At 39.0% G+C, this 22,206-nt stretch overlaps 2 protein-coding genes and 2 long non-coding RNA genes across 5 annotated transcripts; 1 reads left to right on the top strand and 3 right to left on the bottom strand.

Moving 5' to 3' along the window:
• The first annotated feature begins 6,110 nt into the window (after positions 1 to 6,110).
• LOC109203205 (uncharacterized) lies at positions 6,111 to 7,416 on the top strand. 2 transcript variants are annotated; one of them, XR_002063133.2, is made up of 3 exons: positions 6,111 to 6,190; positions 6,667 to 6,883; positions 7,089 to 7,416. It is a non-coding gene; the product is annotated as an uncharacterized LOC109203205 (long non-coding RNA). The 2 variants fall into 2 exon arrangements; XR_003221407.1 differs by lacking the exon at positions 6,111 to 6,190 and having other exon boundaries at positions 6,205 to 6,883.
• Positions 7,417 to 7,558: 142 nt separating this feature from the next.
• Positions 7,559 to 9,915, bottom strand: LOC109203204 (G2/M phase-specific E3 ubiquitin-protein ligase). The gene is made up of 5 exons (XM_025909808.1): positions 9,605 to 9,915; positions 9,310 to 9,488; positions 8,857 to 9,026; positions 8,101 to 8,314; positions 7,559 to 8,001 (listed from the first exon to the last, which is right to left on the bottom strand). The coding sequence occupies exons 1-4, from the start codon at positions 9,762 to 9,764 to the stop codon at positions 8,281 to 8,283; spliced, it is 543 nt and encodes a 180-aa protein (XP_025765593.1). The 5' UTR covers positions 9,765 to 9,915; the 3' UTR covers positions 7,559 to 8,001; positions 8,101 to 8,280.
• A 44-nt stretch (positions 9,916 to 9,959) lies between these two features.
• Positions 9,960 to 12,161, bottom strand: LOC109203139 (uncharacterized). The gene is made up of 3 exons (XM_025909809.1): positions 11,960 to 12,161; positions 11,163 to 11,299; positions 9,960 to 10,899 (listed from the first exon to the last, which is right to left on the bottom strand). Exons 1-3 carry the CDS (start codon positions 12,144 to 12,146, stop codon positions 10,513 to 10,515), a joined length of 711 nt encoding a protein of 236 aa, XP_025765594.1. The 5' UTR covers positions 12,147 to 12,161; the 3' UTR covers positions 9,960 to 10,512.
• A 764-nt stretch (positions 12,162 to 12,925) lies between these two features.
• LOC109203161 (uncharacterized) lies at positions 12,926 to 16,101 on the bottom strand. Its single transcript, XR_002063084.2, has 3 exons — positions 16,028 to 16,101; positions 14,978 to 15,042; positions 12,926 to 13,203 (listed from the first exon to the last, which is right to left on the bottom strand). It is a non-coding gene; the product is annotated as an uncharacterized LOC109203161 (long non-coding RNA).
• Between the last annotated feature and the right edge of the window lie 6,105 nt (positions 16,102 to 22,206).

Raw genomic sequence — 22,206 nt, 5'->3', positions numbered from 1 at the left:
CGGCAGGGGTGTGAAGGTGGCTCCAGAGACTGGGCCAGAGCCAGATGCAAAACTCAAATCAGAGACTTATGCGTTGGTCCCTTCTTTTGCAAGATTTTAATCTGCAAATCAAACATAAGAAAGGGACGGAAAATGTCATCGCTGATGCCCTGTCAAGAGCGGTCTCTTAGTTTGGAAATTAAACAATAGGAGGGTTGTTTAATTCTTATGGAAGGGGGTGTTACGAACTTGTATTTTCATGTGTTTGTTCTGGGCGGGTAAATCTGTTTATGTTAATTCAGCTGTGCCAGGGCTCTGCTCCGATTGGTGCGTGGATACACCGCCCTGACGTGACTGGTTCCAGCTGGAGGACCCGCCCATGAAAAGGAGGCTGGAGTGCTACGGCGGGAGAGGTCCTCGCGTTTCTCCTCAGCACCCAGCAGTGTACCTGTGGCAGTCGTTGGCTGCAGTGTTGTCTGAAAAGTTATGGAAGTGGAGTGGGTAGGGGTGAGCTGCCGTTTCTTTTGATCACCCGTTTTCTCCTGTTTTGAATTAGTTAAGGAGGTCAGACTCTGTCTTTATTTTCGACTTTATTTTGGTAAGGTCAGGGGTGCGGGATTTGTGTAGATTTGTTTTGTTTATTATTTTGGCCTTGGCTCACCCTGAAGTGTTGACACTCCCGTTCTGTTGTTCCTCTTCTTTTTTCCACTCTGTAAATAAATCACGATATAACGAACGGATTTGTTTCCTGTGGCTGCTTGGGTCTTGGGGGGAAGCGAGTGCCTCGTTCATGTTATTGCCTGGCCCTAGACGGGTCGTAACACCAGTGTCTGTAACATGTGCACTGGAATCTGAACATTTGGAAGAAAATTATGCTCAGCAATGATTCCAGGATGGAGAAGTGTGGAGAAGGTGTGGAAAATAGAGTAACAGCTTTTGGCGAAGACAGTGTGATGGTGTGGGGCAGCATCTTCCTCACTGAAAAAACAAGGCTTGTCATCACTGGAGGCAATCTGAATGCAGAGAGATATCAAGATGGGGTTCTGCAACCAGTGGCGATGGCATATTTCCACAATCTGGGACCAAAGTGATGACAGTGCTCGCCTCTAAAATGCACGACTATCAGAGGCTACCTCCAGAATTTGGGAGTGGTGATGATAGAAAGGACTGCCTGAAGTCCTGACCTAATCCATATTGAACACATATGGGATCAGCTCGGGCATGTTGTTCTTTCCAAAATCACCAACCCACATTGGCTGATTTGTAACAAATGCTTGTTTGAAGCATGAAGTGCCATCCCACTGCGGTGTGTGACCAACCTGTTAACCAGCACGTGGAGGTGTTGTGGCTGTACATGGCTCTCATGTTACTGAGGCCCCCATTTGATAAATTAATGAATTATTAAATTGCCAGTATGTCTTGTTTCTCCAGACTTCAGTCAAACAATCCAATAAACAACACCAAACATAGAGTCAATAGCAGAATAAGCTGTTTTGGCATTGGTAAAGAGAATTTTGGTGAGTTTGTAATGGGCACAAGCCAAATACTCAACTTTACAGCTCAGTCCAAATCCAAATGCATTTTCCTTACAAACATGGCACCGTTTAAGGGGAAATAAACAGGCTTTCCTAGAATATAAGATTTATCACCAAAAGGAACTGTTACAACATAAGAAATAATTAAGCAAAAATAAATGTATTTACTTTTTCTGCTAATTTTATATACACACATAATGGATATTTTTGCATGTTTTACACCATAGATACATAACACATACTCATTTATGACAACAGTTGCAGTAGTTAGCAATGTGTACCTGTTAAGTAATATACTGAGTGTTAATATTCTTCTGATCTTGATCTCAAATACACAATATATATCTTAAATGTACTGAAAGTGTAGCTCTTTGAAGACTCGTAAATCATGTGTTGTGGGAATATAAAACAATATAGTTGATTCCTGTTGTAAATTCTACACTGACACCTGCAAACTATATAATTCATGTATTAGCATGATGGAATTAAAGTCTTATTATTTGGTTCCAAATACATGTACAGAACATGTAAAGTCTTGAGTCACTTCTGTGTTATTTTTTTTTCTCTCATTCCAAGAGGCTACACTTGTAATTTTTAAACAACTCTTGAGTAAAGAATTGTTTAGCTTTCTGAAGATATTTCAGTTTTTCTTTGGACTTTGGCTGCTTTTCCACTTATTTTCAGTCCAGTCCTTAATAGACTGGTAGCTGATCATTTTCAGAATTAATGTGTTTTGTTAGTTTGCCACTTAACACTCATCTATGAATCATTCAAGCAAAAAGAAGAAAAAAAAAACTCAACTCAAGGGGAGAACTACTGCTACATTTACATATAGCATAGAATTTGGCAAAGATCCAATTTAATTTTAAATTGTATATTTAGACACATTGTTACTAGCAGCCTGTTCTCAAAAAAATGCTCCAGATAACAGTTTGACAGGTGTAAAACAGAAGCTTAAGTAATTATGTTGTTGGCGAAAAAAGGTAATTCCCAAAAACCTAGTACTTGAAAACGTGGTCTGGACAGACTTGTAAATCCAATTTTTAGATTGCAGTTGCTCAGAAAAGGTTAATCTTCCAGTCCAGTCTGGTAGTTAAAATCCAAGTGCAAACCTTTGATCTAAATATTTGTGTTCCTTTGTGTTTATAAATATTTTGATGAACTCGGACAAGTGGAAGTGGACAAAAAAAACAACAATCAACAATCTGACACAAAAAGATGCACCTAACAGATGCATCAGGCACTTTAGTTGACCAATCTGCTATTTGCTGAAGTCTTATCTGAAATTGTCTCAGTGGAAGGGAAGCTGTCATGTCGATCTTAAATAGAAACAGGGAGAAGATAGTATGCCAAACTAAACAATAATATTTAGTGGAGTAGGGGAGCTCCATGTCATGCTACCCAGAACATGTGTGACTGGCAAAGAATTAATTTTTCGACCCAACAATGATCCCAGTCTCACTGTGAATGTAGTAAATGCACACCTTTACAGGGAACGCACACAACAGAACACTATCAGTCCCAGATTAGTCTCTCTAGAGCACGGACCTAAACATTACTGAAGCAGTGTGGAATCATCCTGACAGAGAATTGACCCAAAAGCAGCCAACATCCAAAGAAGAGTTTTGAATGCACTTCAATGGTAACTGGACTCTTTCTTATATACACTGTAAAACCTGACAAGTTAAGTTAAGTCAAATGATTTGGGGAAACCGATTGCATCAATTGATTCAAGCTTTATAACTTAAACAGTTTTGGGTTATTTAAGTACTTCATTAGAGTCCCGAGAACCCAAAGCAAATATGATAATGTAACTCAAATGCATTATGTTTATTTACTCATTGTATTTAGTATGTTTTAACTTAAACCATTAAATTTGTTGTACTAAGATGCTGTATTTATTCAAACTTATTTAAAGTGTTACATGCTCATATTCAAATTAAGTTAAATTAACTTAAATAGTTGTATTTAAACAACTTAATCCAATTGGGGAAACCGATAGCACCAAATGGTTCAAGTACTATTAACACAAAACCAAGCTATTGTTCTTTCCATTCAGTTTTTATTAACTTTAACTGCAGAGAAAATACAGAATGAATACAACCATACTTTCAGTCATAAACTATGACTGCTAAAGCCATTATCAAATAACAAATAATTAGGCATTTTAAAACGTGCGCTTTTAGGGAATTTTGAATGTTTTTTGTAGCATTTTGAAAATCGATTAGATATACAAAACACAAATTTAGTAATGTAGACCTGCTACATAGGTGTACATCATAAAAAACAATAGTCTAGAGGCAATTAGAGCCATAACAATCACAATTTTAAGTAACATTTAGTATAATAATGAAATCACATGCACTACAGCAATGCAACTATAGAAAACAGCTGAACTAAGGATGTCACTAACAAAAAATATTCTCAAAGGTATTTGTGGCTTCTCAACAATTTTGCCCAGACCTCGAATCAAGTTCAACTTCACGTCTTCAACTTTCAACCCAAGTCCAGATGACTTATAAACTCCTTTCAACCTTTTTTAAATTCAAATGTGCAAATTATTGTAATACCCAAGTACCTTGCATGTTTTGAAAATCTCTGTCTCTTTCTGCTGAGGTCTTCTTGAACTCCTCTACCATCTCAAGTCTTCTGGTTTCCAGAGACTCCCTTGTTTCTCTAGAAGGATAAGAAGGAAGGAAGTTGACCTCACCTCTCCTAGGTCTTTTAATATTGGCCCTTGGTGAAGCTCCATCTGGGTTTGTTCTGCTGCGCTTTCCAGCATGCACAGCAACATCCATGATGCCAGCTTTAGCCAACTTCTTTCTTTGGTTTCCCATTTTATATCTCAGGCTATTCTTCCACCCTTCCCACCCAGTGTCAGAATTCCTCTCTTCCAGACAGGGATGTTTTCTAACTAAAGCTTCTGCAGCCTTGCCAATTTGTGTTGTACTAGGGTATGCTTTTAGTTTGTAGATTTCTTCCCCCATTTACGGTGGCCCTGAAGTACAAATCACAAAAACAAATCACAAAACGCACAACAAATTGAAAAGCGCAACAACAAATTGAAAAGCGCAAAAACAAATTCACTAAACGCAAAAACAAATTGAAAAGCGCAAAAACAAATTCACTAAACGCAAAAACAAATTGAAAAACGCAAAACAAATTGAAAAGCGCAAAAACAAATTGAAAAGCGCAACAACAAATTCACTAAACGCAAAAACAAATTGAAAAGCGCAAAAGAAATTGAAAAGCGCAAAAACAAATTGAAAAGCGCAACAACAAATTCACTAAACGCAAAAACAAATTGAAAAGCGCAAAACAAATTGAAAAGCGCAACAACAAATTGAAAAGCGCAAAAACAAAAGAAGAATCACAAAAACAAATTGAGAAGCACAAAATTACGGTGGCCCTGAAGTGCAAATCACAAAAACAAATCACAAAACGCACAACAAATTGAAAAGCGCAAAAACAAATTGAAAAGCGCAACAACAAATTGAAAAGCGCAAAAACAAATCACAAAACGCAAAAACAAATTGAAAAGCGCAAAAAACAAATTCACTAAACGCAAAAACAAATTGAAAAACGCAAAAACAAATTGAAAAGCGCAAAAACAATTCACTAAACGCAAAAACAAATTGAAAAGCGCAAAAACAAATTGAAAAGCACAAAAACAAATTGAAAAGCGCAACAACAAATTGAAAAGCGCAAAAACAAAAGAAGAATCACAAAAACAAATTGAGAAGCACAAAATAAAATTAAGAAGCACAAAAACAAAAGAAGAATCACAAAAACAAATTGAGAAGCACAATTACATTAAGAAAACCGGAAAGGGTAGGTACCAGTCGGCAACAGGAGACATCACTGATTGGATGTCCGCGCTGTTCATCTTTGGAACCGGAAGTTACTCTGCCTGTAGCGCATTTTTTTCAAACATGAACATTAGCGGTGACCCAAACATAGCTGTCGCTATTCGAGAATATTTTGATTCAGGACATACATACGAGGTGATATGCTCAAGTGTAATCATGACATTTTAATTAGTATGCGTACACTGAAAACGCATTTAAAAGAATCTGGACTGTACAGACGAGGCAACTATTCTCCACTTCCTGAGGTGAGGCGTGCCATTTTGTCCGAGCTTCGAGGACCAGGACAATTGTTTGGATATCGGACCATGTGGCAAGTTCTCAAACAAAAACACAAGCTGCGTGTCAAGCGTGATGTAGTTATGAGGCTGTTGAGACAACTAAATCCTCAAGGAATCGCCTTGAGAACTCGAAGGAGGTTCACAAGACGCACGTATCACTCCATGGGGCCCAATTACATATGGCATGTAGATGGCTATGATAAACTGAAACCCTGTCAGGATGTATAGATGGCTTTTCAAGAAGACTGATGTGGCTTGTGTGTGGAGCAACAAACAACAACCCGGCTGTTATAGCTCACAATTATATAAACTGTGTAAAGAGTCTTGGTGTGATACCAATGAGATTACGAACAGACTTCGGGACTGAGAATGGGACTATGGCAGCAATACAGTGTACCCTCCGTCACGCGCACACGGACTATTATGCTGGATCGTCAAGCCACAGTTACGGATCGTCAAGCCACAGTTACGGATCATCTACTGGGAATCAGCGCATCGAGTCATGGTGGTCTTATTTCAGAAGAGGAAGGTGGGTATATTTGTGTCTGGTAGGTGTAAGCTACAGTGAAAGCTGATCAGATTGTTGTTGTTTTTTTACATGCATTTAAGAAAATAGAGTAGCGTCCTGCTGGACGTGTTGAAAAGTTGGATGAGATAGACGTTAACAGCCGTCACTTTATTGCAGGAACTCAAAATGGTCACTGTCAGCTGTTGTGCCGAAATGAGCATGCTTGCCTAGATTTAACGACGCCAATACAAAATGAAAAACTCAGACCAAACTCTCCACTCCTCACAATCAACACACAGAACAGAGTGAAAAGAATACAGCATTTTTAACAAGAACATTACTGCAGGGTCGCTACAATATATATGGAAAACTAATATGCATTACTTTGTTTGACATCCATTTGTGGCATGTTTTAAATGGGACCAAAATGTAACAAACCCTATAAAATGACCAAGAACAAAGCTAAATTGATTCTTAAATATTAATTATATACCCAGGTCTCAGTTTTGGATGGACTTTTTTGGAGACCTAAGAGACTCTGGAAACTTCAGTGGAAGCCACGAACACCAATGCTTGCTGAGATTCTGCTTCACAGGGGTTCTACAGAAAGACCTGGATGAATGCAAAGACCTCTGGAACAAACACAGGATCCGGCCAAGCAGACTTGCATCGTGTCCAGGGGGGATTCCAAACGAACTCTCTCTTGCCTCACAGGTATTTGAGTTCTTAACAAAATTAATTAACCTTTTGCATCAAACTAAATGAAAGGTGTTGTTATTGCTTAAGTTGGTTAATATATATTCATAATTTTACACATAAGTATGATAGAGCAGTTTATAACATGTCACTGCATGCGTTGATTTATATAGTTCCATATTGTCAGCAAAAAATCCTTCACTGTTCTATTTTCATTTTGCAGATATGGTTCAAGAGACTGTGGATTTGCTGTTGAGGAGAGGGAACTGGATGTGTTTCCCGAGGAGGGGCTACCGGTTGGATTGTGTGGTGATCCAAACATTGAGGAATATTTACAACAGGCTGTACAACAAAACACACTGCAGCAGCCACAAGACTGGGAATCGGCCACAGAACTGTATTTGGCTCTGAAGGACATAGCTGGGTTTTAGATACCAACTGAACTTCAGTTTGTAATGACATTTGTCAGAGTTACTCTGACGAAGACACACACGGTGTCGAAACGTTAGTTTCTTTCCTTTTTTTGCACCTAATAAAACCTTTGGACTTACTTGAGTGCTCCAGCCCTTCTGTTTTTCCTTCATTTTTTAATGTTAGTAGTGTTTCCTTTCCCTCTTGCTAAATTGAATATAATATTGTTCATAATATACAGCAACTGGCATGGATTTAAATATTAACATTTAACCACAAGGAAACATTTAAAATTTTCTTTAATAAAACCATTTACAAATAGTGTCCAGCATTTCTGTCACTTTTCCAACATACACAATATTCAGAAAAAACAACTAAATGTTTAACAATATGGAAGTTGCTTGTCACATGAATGTGTTAAGTAGTGTGCCAACGGCAGCTGAACCTAACAGGGTAACTCAGTAACTGTAACTTGATGACCTTGCTGATTTAAGAACATCCAAATCCTGGAGCATTTTGAATTCCAAAGTCCATGTTGGCCTTAAAGATGCTGTATGAGTCACAGATGGGTAGCTTCAGAGTATTTGCACAGGTGTTTGCAACTGGAAAAGGGGAAACACTTAAAAACTGGATGCATGGTGGTGGTGTCATTCCTGCCGGTGGAACTGCCGTCAGCCCTGTGGCAAACATCATCAAATCTTCCAGACACACTGCTGTTGCCTTCTCTGAAAGAAGAAAGTAAACACTGTAGTACATTACAGAAAATTTATTTCCTTACCTCTCCTTTCATAAAACTATAAACAAATAAAAACGGTCATTCAAACCTTCACAATCAAGGAGATAATCTGCCCAAAAGCCAAGTGTTAGGACCTCCTTATGCCGCTTGTTGCTTCCTGCTGGGCTGAGATCTGGTCTGAACATGCTCTCCAGTTCTGAAGCAGTCAGGGCCTTGGCAGAGAAGCATAGGAGTGGGGCCAGCACACTGGAATTTTGTTGCAGTGCACTTAAAAATTCAGACTTTCCAGTCCATCTTTAAATCTGCAAAGGATAGACAAATAACTAATAATTGGTTTATAGCTATAACTATTGCAGTCTTCTAAATTGTGTTTAAATGTCTTTACCTACTAGATCTTTCATTATAAATTTGGACAGATTTCAAATGCATAGAATCACTCATACACAAAAACAATTCATAGTGCTCAGAAATTAACTGTGACAGCAAACCAAGAAGAGCTCATTGGGATTTTAGCATTTAAAAAAAAATAGTGCTTTCACACTGGAATAAACAAGTGTGTCAAACAAGGGATCACCTCTTTTTATAAATAACTGAAAAATTAATCATGTTGCATGACTATGATTATTATGGGTCATTGTGAACAATAAATGTATACTAAATTAGAGTTCTAGTGTCAAAAGGTTAATAGCGTGCGACAATGGCTCAGGAATTAACTTGTTGTTCATCAGATCACACGGATGCTACTGAATCAGTTTTTTCATATACATCTGAAGGTCTGAAAATGTCAGTGGCTGCTGTGATGAGCAACTGGCCATCCTGAATTTAAAAGGAGTAATGAGTTTACCGTTGAATGACACTTTGGTTTCTTTCAAGGATGTACCATCTGAGGTACTCCTCCACAAATGCTTGTTTCTCACAAGGCTTGACGTTTCTGAGGCATCCAGCAGTTTGGAAGATTGTGCTGTTTTGCAAAATAAGATTATGCAAAGACTCCTCTGATTCAGCTTTCAGGACCTATAAAAAAAAAAAAAAAAAAAGGTTTACTGTAAGAAAAACCAAAATATAATTTTCACTACTTTTACGATTCATTCAAACATTGGATTAAAAAAATAATCAATTTGTTATTTCACTTGTGTTGTTGGGAGGTGGAAATCTGTCCTTTCAGATTACAGAATCTACCTTGAACCTACTTTCAAGATATGATCCAACCCGGATAACTTATCCTGATTAAATCTTTTAAACTGGCCCCAAGTGTCTTCTAAGTAAACCCATTCCCTGAGCCTAGGTAATTTTCTACCTGATGTAGAACTTTTGTGATCTCCTCATCTTGCACATCTTCTACAGTGGCGCTGAAACTCTGATTCCCTGTGATGTGGTTGACCAGGTTCTTGGAGAGGAAATGTGGTGCTGGTCCCCCATGCACAATGGATACAGCGATCATCTTTCCTGCTAAAAAGTACTCATCTTGCCTGGCAGCTGTTATACAGGGCACATAATTATCATGGTTAATTGCTATTAAATATGCTAATGAAAAAAAATACGCCACTTTTTATTAAAATTTCCATTGTAATAATTACGGAGAAAACATCCACCTCTTGAATTATATACAAGATAACGGCTCTCTGGAGGTCCATCAAAGATGGGGCGATTTCTCAGACTGCCCATAAGAAGTGTGAGGAATTCACGCCTCGGGCCACCTGTATCCAAACCTTCTTCAAAGCTGCCAGCATCATCATTAAACTTGATGAACATGTCGTAGTTGTCAGAGTATGTGCTGCGTCGAAATCCTCTAACAGCTCCATCCCATACAGCTGACCTTGATATATTGAACCTGCTGACCTTCTTGTGGTCAAGTTCCAGTGCCAAATTTGCAATAATTTCATGTGCCTGCAAATTGGTGTCTCTAAAAAAAAGGGAAACTTTTTTTTTTAAAGGTGTATATACTTCTCTCATGATTGCATGATGTCTTGTACAGAACAAGATGGCGGTTAATTGGATTCAAATGTTTAAATTGCTAACACAGGTTCTTCTGGGGGCTCAGCAAACAGTGAATCGTTATCTAATTGCAAAGTAAAGGCGGTGCATGTTTCCAGGAAGAAACATAACATATACAAGCTAATTTAGGGAGCAATGGTGGCAGAGGAGTTAAAAGCCCGCCCTGTAATCAAAAGGTTGAAGGTTTGAGCCCTGCTCAGTCTGTCACAGTCGTTGTGTCCTTGGGCAAGACAATTCACCCTCCATGCCAGGTGGTGGTAGTGGGAGGGATAGGTGGCATCTGTGTACAGCAGCCTTGCTTCAATCAGTGAGTCCCAGGACAGTTGTGTCCACATTGTAGCTAATCACCAGCAGTGTGTGAATGTGTGTGGGTGAATGACTGGTTTTGTTGTGAAGTGTCTTGGGGGGGGGTTGTAGAACCCTAGAAGGTGCTATATCAAATACAGGCCATTCACCATTTTAATGTAGGTATGCTATTGACTTGGGTGCTTTATGCGTAATGTTATCATTTCACAATTTCAAAATTAGCAGTTGTTGAAACTAAGGGAATGTGTGTCAAAATCCAAACAAACATTAGCAGCTTACCATCTTCAAAGTCACTCTTCAAGCAGATGAAAACAGTGATTCTTTGATAAGGCTTGCCAACTTCAGCCTTATAAGCCTCAAGTGTATATGGTCTTTGTGTTCCAGGGACAGTAATGACCTCAGTGCCATCCGGATACAGAAGAAGGAAAGGTCCATCTTTTAGATCTTTGTTAAAGTCCTTCATTTTTTTAACAGCTTGATTGAGCAGACTTGTGGCAGTAGCGTCAGGGTCTGTTGTTAGGAAAATAGTTTTTCCACGGTATGGCTTCAAACCACCCTTTTTAATGGTCATCAAGCCGACATTTATCTGTAAGGAAAAAGAAATGAACAATGGGCCAAGTAGATACTAATATGACTCTAAGCAGATCTATTCAAACTTGAATATTTATTAACTGCAAAAGAGGGATCTTCCTGACAACCTAAATGTACAATTACTCGTAAACAATTGTTCTTATTCTGGATAGCTTTACTACACTGAACATTTTTTACACAACTCCCCTAAGGAATAACAAAAGAATGTCATTAGAAAATTAACCTCAACTTGTTTTCAGACAGAGCTAGCCAAACTACCTGAACCTTTCTTTTTTCCTTTTTCTTTAAGCCCTTCCTCCCTTCAGAAAACTTTTGCCTCTCTTCATTTTTCTTTTTTCTGTATTCTAAGAAGGTGCTGAAGGTTGGAGTCGGGCAGTTTGAGGTAGTCTGTGATGCTAAAGGGAAACAAAGGAAAAATGTACTACAATGTCACACATTAAAGACATTCATTCATGTGACATTCCATTGTCCACACAACACGCAAATAAGGACAACACTGAATAATCTCACTAGAAAATTTCTACCAAGGAATGACAATGTAACTGATACTATTGACCAATACAATTCTACACCAGTAAGTTTTAATGTATAGACACATAATAGTGTTAGTTCCTAAAGTTAACCAAACATAATAAATGAACTAATTTATTATCGTTTCAGTTGTGGAAATGCTCAGAGGACTGTTCCACGAAGCAAGCTAATCACAAAAGCCAGGCTCACTCTGAAAATCCAGGCTCGATTGCCCCAAATTCGGTTCCAGGAACGAGGCTAACCTGCAGTCTTTCTGCTCATTCATTATGCAATATGCTTGTGGACAAGTCTGGTCCGTGGCACCCTAGCTGCGAGGTTTGTTAACACTAGAACTGCCCTCAAACCTTCACTACTAGAGAGGTCTTGAGCAGTCATTTTGACAGCTGCGTGCATTTTCAAATGAGCCTCGATTTTCTGAGCTCGCTTAGTGGAACAGCCCTCTGGTCTGCTATGGTCTGGAAACAGCTAACGCTAGGCTAATAAATCAATAAATAACAAACATTTTATTATGCTTATTAACTTACTCAATGGGAGTGAAGTGTCTCCGATGCAAGATGCGTGATAAAGCCTCTCGCCACAGCCGCTGCAAAAGTTTGGTGACTCCTCAACCAGCTTTTTCCCGTAGCTAGGACAAAACATTCCGCCGTTCTTCAAACGAAATGCGCTACAGGCAGAGTAACTTCCGGTTCCAAAGACGAACAGCGCGGACATCCAATCAGTGATGTCTGCTGTTGCCGACTGGTACCTACCCTTTCCGGTTTTCTTAATGTAATTGTGCTTCTCAATTTGTTTTTGTGATTCTTCTTTTGTTTTTGTGCATCTTAATTTTATTTTGTGCTTCTCAGTTTGTTTTTGTGATTCTTCTTTTGTTTTTGCGCTTTTCAATTTGTTGTTGCGCTTTTCAATTTGTTTTTGCGTTTAGTGAATTTGTTGTTGCGCTTTTCAATTTGTTTTTGCGCTTTTCAATTTGTTTTGCGTTTTTCAATTTGTTTTTGCGCTTTTCAATTTGTTTTGCGCTTTTCAATTTGTTTTTGCGTTTAGTGAATTTGTTGTTGCGCTTTTCAATTTGTTTTTGCGCTTTTCAATTTGTTTTGCGTTTTTCAATTTGTTTTTGCGTTTAGTGAATTTGTTTTTGCGCTTTTCAATTTGTTTTTGCGTTTAGTGAATTTGTTTTTGCGCTTTTCAATTTGTTTTTGCGCTTTTCAATTTGTTGTGCGTTTTGTGATTTGTTTTTGTGGTTTGTGATTTGTTTTTGTGGTTTGCACTTCAGGGCCACCGTACCCATTGTCTCAAGTATGTTGTGTTTTTGATCTCGTGTCAGTGTAATTACCTTCCCATCTTTATCAAATGCTGCATTACCCTCTCTTAATACATGTTCCACTTCATAAGAAAATGCCGGAACAATAAAAACCTCTGGCCATCCAGTAATACGCTCTGGTGAATCTATGGTATCAGTGCTATCAGTCTGAAGGATTGTGTCATTAGTGCTCGTTGAAATCCGGTCCAGCTCAACTAACCTGACAACTTTAACAGATGCTATAGCTGGCAGGTCTTCTATTTTAACCAAATTACACAAGGCATTATCAAAATCTGGGTCATGAAACTGAAGCCGAAAGTCAAAGGTAAAATTTAGCCTAGATTTGATCTCATCTATGAGGGCTTGCACACTGTTTGGACGAGATGGCAAAATAAGTTTTTCAGCGTTATCCTTATCAAGGATGACCCTTAGCTTCAATATTCCTGTTGCCTCCATCTGAATTTTTTATTTCTGTAACAGACAGGTTTCACATATTATAGTGGCATTTTAATGCATGTTTGTGTTTACAGTTATTTACAAAATATTAATAGTGCAAAAATATAAAAACATTTACAGTGGCTTGCAAAAGTATTCGGCCCCCTTGAACTTTTCCACATTTTGTCACATTACAGCCACAAACATGAATCAATGTTATTGGAATTCCACGTGAAAGACCAATACAAAGTGGTGTACATGTGAGAAGTGGAACGAAAATCATACATGATTCCAAACATTTTTTACAAATAAATAACTGAAAAGTGGAGTGTGCGTAATTATTCAGCCCCCTGAGTCAATACTTTGTAGAACCACCTTTTGCTGCAGTTACAGCTGCCAGTCTTTTAGGGTATGTCTCTACCAGCTTTGCACATCTACAGACTGAAATCCTTGCCCATTCTTCTTTGCAAAACAGCTCCAGCTCAGTCAGATTAGATGGACAGCATTTGTGAACAGCAGTTTTCAGATCTTGCCACAGATTCCGGATTGGATTAAGATCTGGACTTTGACTGGGCCATTCTAACACATGGATATGTTTTGTTTTAAACCATTCCATTGTTGCCCTGGCTTTATGTTTAGGGTCGTTGTCCTGCTGGAAGGTGAACCTCCGCCCCAGTCTCAAGTCTTTTGCAGACTCCAAGAGGTTTTCTTCCAAGATTGCCCTGTATTTGGCTCCATCCATCTTCCCATCAACTCTGACCAGCTTCCCTGTCCCTGCTGAAGAGAAGCACCCCCAGAGCATGATGCTGCCACCACCATATTTGACAGTGGGGATGGTGTGTTCAGAGTGATGTGCAGTGTTAGTTTTCCGCCACACATAGCGTTTTGCATTTTGGCCAAAAAGTTCCATTTTGGTCTCATCTGACCAGAGCACCTTCTTCCACATGTTTGCTGTGTCCCCCACATGGCTTGTGGCAAACTGCAAACGGGACTTCTTATGGTTTTCTGTTAACAATGGCTTTCTTCTTGCCACTCTTCCATAAAGGCCAACTTTGAGCAGTGCACGACTAATAGTTGTCCTATGGACAGATTCCCCCACCTGAGCTGTAGATCTCTGCAGCTCGTCCAGAGTCACCATGGGCCTCTTGGCTGCATTTCTGATCAGCGCTCTCCTTGTTCAGCCTGTGAGTTTAGGTGGACGGCCTTGTCTTGGTAGGTTTACAGTTGTGCCATACTCCTTCCATTTCTGAATGATCGCTTGAACAGTGCTCCGTGGGATGTTCAAGGCTTGGGAAATCTTTTTGTAGCCTAAGCCTGCTTTAAATTTCTCAATAACTTTATCCCTGACCTGTCTGGTGTGTTCTTTGGACTTCATGGTGTTGTTGTTCCAAATATTCTCTTAGACAACTTCTGAGGCCGTCACAGAGCAGTTGTGGAACTGTTTTGCAAAGAAGAATGGGCAAGGACTTCAGTCTCTAGATGTGCAAAGCTGGTAGAGACATACCCTAAAAGACTGGCAGCTGTAATTGCAGCAAAAGGTGGTTCTACAAAGTATTGACTCAGGGGGCTGAATAATTATGCACACCCCACTTTTCAGTTATTTATTTGTAAAAAATGTTTGGAATCATGTATGATTTTTGTTCCACTTCTCACGTGTACACCACTTTGTATTGGTCTTTCACGTGGAATTCCAATAAAATTGATTCATGTTTGTGGCTGTAATGTGACAAAATGTAGAAAAGTTCAAGGGGGCCGAATACTTTTGCAAGCCACTGTATGTGAATACAAAAAAACTGAATAGATGAATTACCTTTACATTGGTTCACAAATTGGTGGAATCAGCTGATGTCTCAGTTCTGTTTCTTTAGTCAGACACTGGAATGAAATGGTTTGTTGTTAGAATGAGTTCATTTGCTATCTTGTAAGCAAAATGCGGCATGTGGTCAGACAGTTGGCACAGAGATTTTACACTGTGACGGAGACCCCTCTGTTGATTCTCTGCTACTTCATATGAACGCAAGTGCTCAACGTAATAAGTGTCATAGTCTTTCAAGAGAAAATAAATGTTGTTTCTGATGAGCAGTACATTAAGAATCTCTTTGAACTCTGGCAATGCAGCATAAGCACCTGTGCATACAAACATGCCAATTGCAAAGTTTGTGCCATTAATTGTAACCTTTTTTGTTGCATATATTGTGTCACTGTCAGCAATACCTGAAATAAATGATTGTGTATCTGCAGGTAATGATGAAATGTACAAAGACTCCATTTTGGATGTTTGCACAGGTGGTTTAAAAAACTTTGATGAGGACAAATAAAATGCCATCATGCTTTGATGTCTTTCTGCCAAAGTTTTTAGTACATTTTTGTAGTTGTGAGTGTCATGAATTATTTTTTTGAAAACCTTATGCTTTCCCTCAAATCTCATTGTCCAAAGATGAACTAAGGGACCAAAGCACTTTATTAAGTGGGGGGTAATGCTCGATGTAATGATGCTTTGGCCTGAATCGAACATTAGGAAACACTTCCTGAAAGAGTTGTCTGTGATCTAATATTTTACAGGCTATGTACTGAATGGTCTCGTCACTAAAAGTATGAGACATGGCAAGCTGAACTACGTCCTTTAAATCCATTAGCACTTCCCAAAAGGCGTCTCTTTCTGGAACTTTGGAGCCAATGAGAAGAGGCAACAGTCTAAGAAGGGCATGATTTTCATGCCCGTTCCCACCAATGGTCCCTCGCCTGGCAAAATTTGAGGGTATTGGATGAGGGCGATCAACTTTGTCAGAATGTTGGTATGGAAAGCGCAGAATTGCCCTGTTTAAGTCTTCTAAGGTAAAATATCTCTTAGAAATCAAACCTTTTAAACAATGTGCCAACTCCACTGGAACGACACCTTCAAACAGGTCGTGTAGGAGGTCAGGTGGGAAGCCTGTGACAGGATGGAAGAAAGAGAGATGGTCAGAAAGAACACAGGTGTTTTTAACACCATAGTTTTCCTCAGTGTCATCATTCTGAAGCTCTTGCACAAGATTATCATGAGCATCTTTTGTTCTCATTACATAATTCCCTGTAACAGCATTTTCTGTTTGCATTTCTGTTTGGGTGGCATGACAAAACCTACAGAAATATGTAGACCTGAAACTCTCATTGAAATCAGCAAGTCCATGGGCACCAAGGTTGTCTGCCACAACAGAGTAGACAGTGCCTTTAAGACATTCACCAAGAGTCTCAATGTAGACACCTACTTCTTCAAGAGTTTTCAGATCATTTAAGAGTGGTGACAACATTTCCTTATACCCAAACTGGCGTACATCATTGGAGTTGCACAGCAGAGCAAGCTGAGTGCAGTGTAGAGCAGAACGAGATTTAACTGGAAAGTTTGCCAGTGTCCAATAAACTGCAAAGACTTTATGTATTTTCTTTGAGGTACCAAGTGGGTTTGTGATTTCAAAATCATCCACATAAAGTATTATTGACAATTTCTGTCCCTCTTGTGACAGTAGAACATTTTCCTGGTAATAGGATCCATCACAAAATGACATGAAATGTCCAGGAATCTGTGTGGGTGCTTGTTTAATTTCTTCAAGCACATCATTTTTTTTCAACAACAATTGCAAAGATGTGAGAATAGGCACATACATATAAGTGTGCTTTGACGATTCAATTAAATACTCCACAGGTTTGACATATGGAAAATTTGCTTCATAATATGATTTCCTCCTCTTTGCTGTAGATAGTGGTCCTTCAGATGTGACACATTTATGTAAAACATTACTATCAGAAACTGCCTGACAAATCTCATCCACCAGTTTGTCCGTATATGTACAGTTGTGCTTTTTCAGTATATCTACAACTGATTTTCTAACCAGACGTTGTGATAACAAAAACAACTGATCAATATGCTCAATAATCTCCTGTGTTGCTCTCTGGGACACAAGGAGAATGGTCTGCATTTTCAGGAAAAATCCAGCCAGATTGTATTGCAACTGCTCTTGTAAACCCTCAATTGCACTGATTTCACTGGTGGATGCCACTTGATTGTCATCTGATGACTCTATTGAATCAAGTTGCATGTCATCTTTTTGTTCTACATTTATAACACTTTGCACAATGCCTTCATCGTAACTTGTTGAATTTTGGTGGTCTCTGCATTTGTGGGCATTGAAGGTTGAGTATACATTGGTTTTAAAATTGCAGTTCTTGAAAGGACATGGAACAGTTTCTTTTCGTTTTAAATGCCCTCTCAGATGGATAAACATTTGGCTTTCAATAAATGGCTGCTTAAAATTACACACAGGGCAACAAAATCCATAATTATTCAAATCTAGATAAGAACCGTCTTTTCTTTGCGTGGGAGTGTGCATTCTTGACATGTGTATCTTTAATGAATTAAATGTACTAAATGTACACATGCATGTGTTGTAGAGACAGGGTAAGGGTGAAATTGTGGAGAACTGACCATGATTGAGCCGATAATGCTTCAACAACATGACTTTTATGGCAGTAGAAAAACTACACAACTTGCAATTCCACATTGTGATGCCAAATTGTTTTAAAATCACCTTTACTGTCTTTAGTGCAGTGCTCTCGGCATGCTACTGCTCCTTCAATCCATCCTTCAATCGTCAGACTGTAATAACACAAAAGCCATGAGAACAGAAAGCTAGCAGAACAGTTTTTACTTTTAGACTTTTACTTCACTTAAAAACAGTCAACCTGGATAACACAAGCTTTGAAAACAGTAAGATTTATTCTTGCACTACAGCTCATTTTCAATTCAGGTTGGTCAACTACTATACGTTATAAAATAATAAAGCAATTTTACACAAGTGAAGTACACAATAGGCTAACCATTGGAAAGTACACAATAAGAAACGTTTAGGTTTGGTGCAGTGCAGCTTTGAAAAGGTAAATTATTTCACGACTAAAATGCCGCTAACCATCATATTTAAAATTTGTGAAGGCGAACTTGTCCACTAAACTCTTAAAATTAACACTAAATAAATCTTCTACTATTTTCACACACACTGTTAAAAGTAGGCTACATTTGAACTTGATAAAGTTCAGAGTCAGAAAAGCCTAAACACTGATTTTAACAAAAGTTTTGTGCCATGCAGTTTGCAAAAATTAGACTGCTTACCAACTGTTTGATTGAAACAAGCCACCAACCATTAATTTTTTAAATTGTGAAGGCAGACTTCATACAGCGCTAGGCGGGAATTGTGTGCTAGCAAGCTAAGTTACGTTTTTCTATATAGCTACTACAACAAAGTAGTCTGATAAATTACAACAAAGTACAACTAAATCAAAGCAGTCTGATAAATGTACGTTTTGTATGCTAGAAGTAAGCATTAACAAAAAAACTTAAAAATAATGTTTATCTTGTACTTTCCACTCTCGCAAAATTTCTCTTGATGAGGCTCGTATCTCATGGCCGACAAGTCCAGGCAAAACACTGGGGGCGGGGCTGTGGATGATGACTAATACAAATGAATTAGCACAACTTAAACAGTTTAAAGCAACAGTACTTAAAACGTTACAAAAACATCATGTGTACTTATTACAATAAAGTTATTATATCATATGTATACTTTTGGGTCTACCTAACACACTTCATGAAAGTTACTTTAACTATTTTTCAGAACTGAGTAAGAACAGCTTACTTCTTTTAGTAAGATACACTGTTGGGTTTTACAGTGTAGCAATTATCTATCTCTATCTTAAAGCAATTTATACAACTTGCCTCATTCACCCATTTACACCCATTCATACAAGCACTGTCTTTCTATGTAAGTACTTTCTATCTATCTAATATCATATTCATACTACGATGAATGTATTGGAGGGCAACTTGGGGTTAGTATCTTGCCAAGGATATTCGGCATGGAGACTGGGGCAGTCAGGGATCAAACTATTGATGATTATTGATGACCTGCTACCATCTGAGCTACAGCCACCCCTTCAAGAAGCCTGGAGAAGTATTCCTGACAACTACTTAGATACATTACATGTCATAAACTGGCTGTGTGCAGGCAGGAGGGAAAGAACCATACATGGAGTATGAACTCAAAATGCAGCTTTATTTGCTGAAAATAGAAAATAACAGGAACAACACTGGGAACCTAATATCAACTACACACACGGGGAAGAACATGGGGAAACAAACACAATTATGAGGCAGATTGTGGCACTGGACAGAGGAAATTAAAGGGCTTAAATACACACGGAATGACGAGGTAACAGGAAACACATGGGCAGTGTTGGGAAGGTTACTTTTAAAATGTATTCCACTACAGATTACAGAATACATGCCCCAAAATGTATTTTCCAACGTATTCCGTTAAGTTACTCAATGAGAGTAACGTATTCTGAATACTTTGGATTACTTATATATTATCATGCTTTCTACAACTTAATGAATGTACTATTGGTGTGTGATTTATTACTTTTACTGAAGGTTACTCGTCATACCAATACCAACTAGATTTTTAAATCTTAATATAAAACGAGTAACAGTAGAGTGGACATTAGGTAAGGCTGCACTTTTTTCAGCGATCTCGTATAGAAAACTATTCCGCACGTATATAAAACAGGTCCGCGGCTCCGAACCGTAAAGGCGTAAAACTGTAAAGGGACCTCTGGTTAATACGTTGGGTTCCGTGTCGGGCTCGTAGCTGAAAACTAGCTTTACTTTGTTGTCTGGGTCAGCGAAAGACAGAGAGAGGCATTGAAAGGCTGCTCCAACGGAACTTATTGTTTCGGAGGAAAACACAAACACAGTGTACAGTCGAGTCTTAATAGCTTAATACAACTGGGCTCGTCAGGCACTCTTTTTGGCTGCAGTGGTTATTATTATATTTGCATGCTTCCATCTCCTGTTTCTGCTCGGTGACAACTCGTACTTTTCCACTCTCCTTTTTCTCCTTCCCTCGCGCTCACAGACACATAACGGGTATGGCAGTCCATTCTCCCTGCAGCACGGACTACAGTGCCCATGAGGCTACATTCTTTAGGGCAATGCCTGTAACAGTCTGTCTATCACCTTCTTATTAAGGTAGCTCAGGAGGTAGAGCAGGTCACCTACTGATCGGAAGGTTGGAGGTTCCATCCCAGGCTCCTCCAGTCTGCATGCCAAGTGTCCTTGGGCAAGATACTAACCCCAAGTTGCTCTCCGATGCATCCATCGGAGTATGAATGTGTGTGAGTGTAGTTAGAAAGCACTCAGTATAGAGGTAGTGCTTGTGAGAATGGGTGTGACTGGGTGAATGTGGCGTGTTGTATAGAGCGCTTTGAGTACTTCAGGAGAGTAGAAAAGGGCTATATAAGAATCAGTCCATTTACCATTAAATACATTTTGTAAAATAATTAAAAAAAATTATTTCTAAACGTCAATATGCGGGCCGCAAATACAGGGAGTGCAGAATTATTAGGCAAGTTGTATTTTTGAGGAATAATTTTATTATTGAACAACAACCATGTTCTCAATGAACCCAAAAAACTCATTAATATCAAAGCTGAATGTTTTTGGAAGTAATTTTTAGTTTGTTTTTAGTTTTAGCTATTTTAGGGGGATATCTGTGTGTGCAGGTGACTATTACTGTGCATAATTATTAGGCAACTTAACAAAAAACAAATATATACCCATTTCAATTATTTATTTTTTACCAGTGAAACCAATATAACATCTCCACATTCACAAATATACATTTCTGACATTCAAAAACAAATCAGCGACCAATATAGCCACCTTTCTTTGCAAGGACGCTCAAAAGCCTGCCATCCATGGATTCTGTCAGTGTTTTGATCTGTTCACCATCAACATTGCGTGCAGCAGCAACCACAGCCTCCCAGACACTGTTCAGAGAGGTGTACTGTTTTCCCTCCTTGTAAATCTCACATTTGATGATGGACCACAGGTTCTCAATGGGGTTCAGATCAGGTGAACAAGGAGGCCATGTCATTAGTTTTTCTTCTTTTATACCCTTTCTTGCCAGCCACGCTGTGGAGTACTTGGACGCATGTGATGGAGCATTGTCCTGCATGAAAATCATGTTTTTCTTGAAGGATGCAGACTTCTTCCTGTACCACTGCTTGAAGAAGGTGTCTTCCAGAAACTGGCAGTAGGACTGGGAGTTGAGCTTGACTCCATCCTCAACCCGAAAAGGCCCCACAAGCTCATCTTTGATGATACCAGCCCAAACCAGTACTCCACCTCCACCTTGCTGGCGTCTGAGTCGGACTGGAGCTCTCTGCCCTTTACCAATCCAGCCACGGGCCCATCCATCTGGCCCATCAAGACTCACTCTCATTTCATCAGTCCATAAAACCTTAGAAAAATCAGTCTTGAGATATTTCTTGGCCCAGTCTTGACGTTTCAGCTTGTGTGTCTTGTTCAGTGGTGGTCGTCTTTCAGCCTTTCTTACCTTGGCCATGTCTCTGAGTATTGCACACCTTGTGCTTTTGGGCACTCCAGTGATGTTGCAGCTCTGAAATATGGCCAAACTGGTGGCAAGTGGCATCTTGGCAGCTGCACGCTTGACTTTTCTCAGTTCATGGGCAGTTATTTTGCGCCTTGGTTTTTCCACACGCTTCTTGCGACCCCGTTGACTATTTTGAATGAAACGCTTGATTGTTCGATGATCACGCTTCAGAAGCTTTGCAATTTTAAGACTGCTGCATCCCTCTGCAAGATATCTCACTATTTTTGACTTTTCTGAGCCTGTCAAGTCCTTCTTTTGACCCATTTTGCCAAAGGAAAGGAAGTTGCCTAATAATTATGCACACCTGATATAGGGTGTTGATGTCATTAGACCACACCCCTTCTCATTACAGAGATGCACATCACCTAATATGCTTAATTGGTAGTAGGCTTTCGAGCTTATACAGCTTGGAGTAAGACAACATGCATGAAGAGGATGATGTGGACAAAATACTCATTTGCCTAATAATTCTGCACTCCCTGTATATAAATATAAAGAAAATATAGTTCCCGTTGTAAATCCTGCATTTACATCTGCATCCTAGGCATTTCATGTT

Source organism: Oreochromis niloticus, linkage group LG8 (assembly GCF_001858045.2).
Source record: "Oreochromis niloticus isolate F11D_XX linkage group LG8, O_niloticus_UMD_NMBU, whole genome shotgun sequence".
NCBI lineage: Eukaryota > Metazoa > Chordata > Actinopteri > Cichliformes > Cichlidae > Oreochromis > Oreochromis niloticus.
Note: the sequence above shows the minus strand (reverse complement) of the source record. Positions and strands in the feature narration are given on the sequence as shown.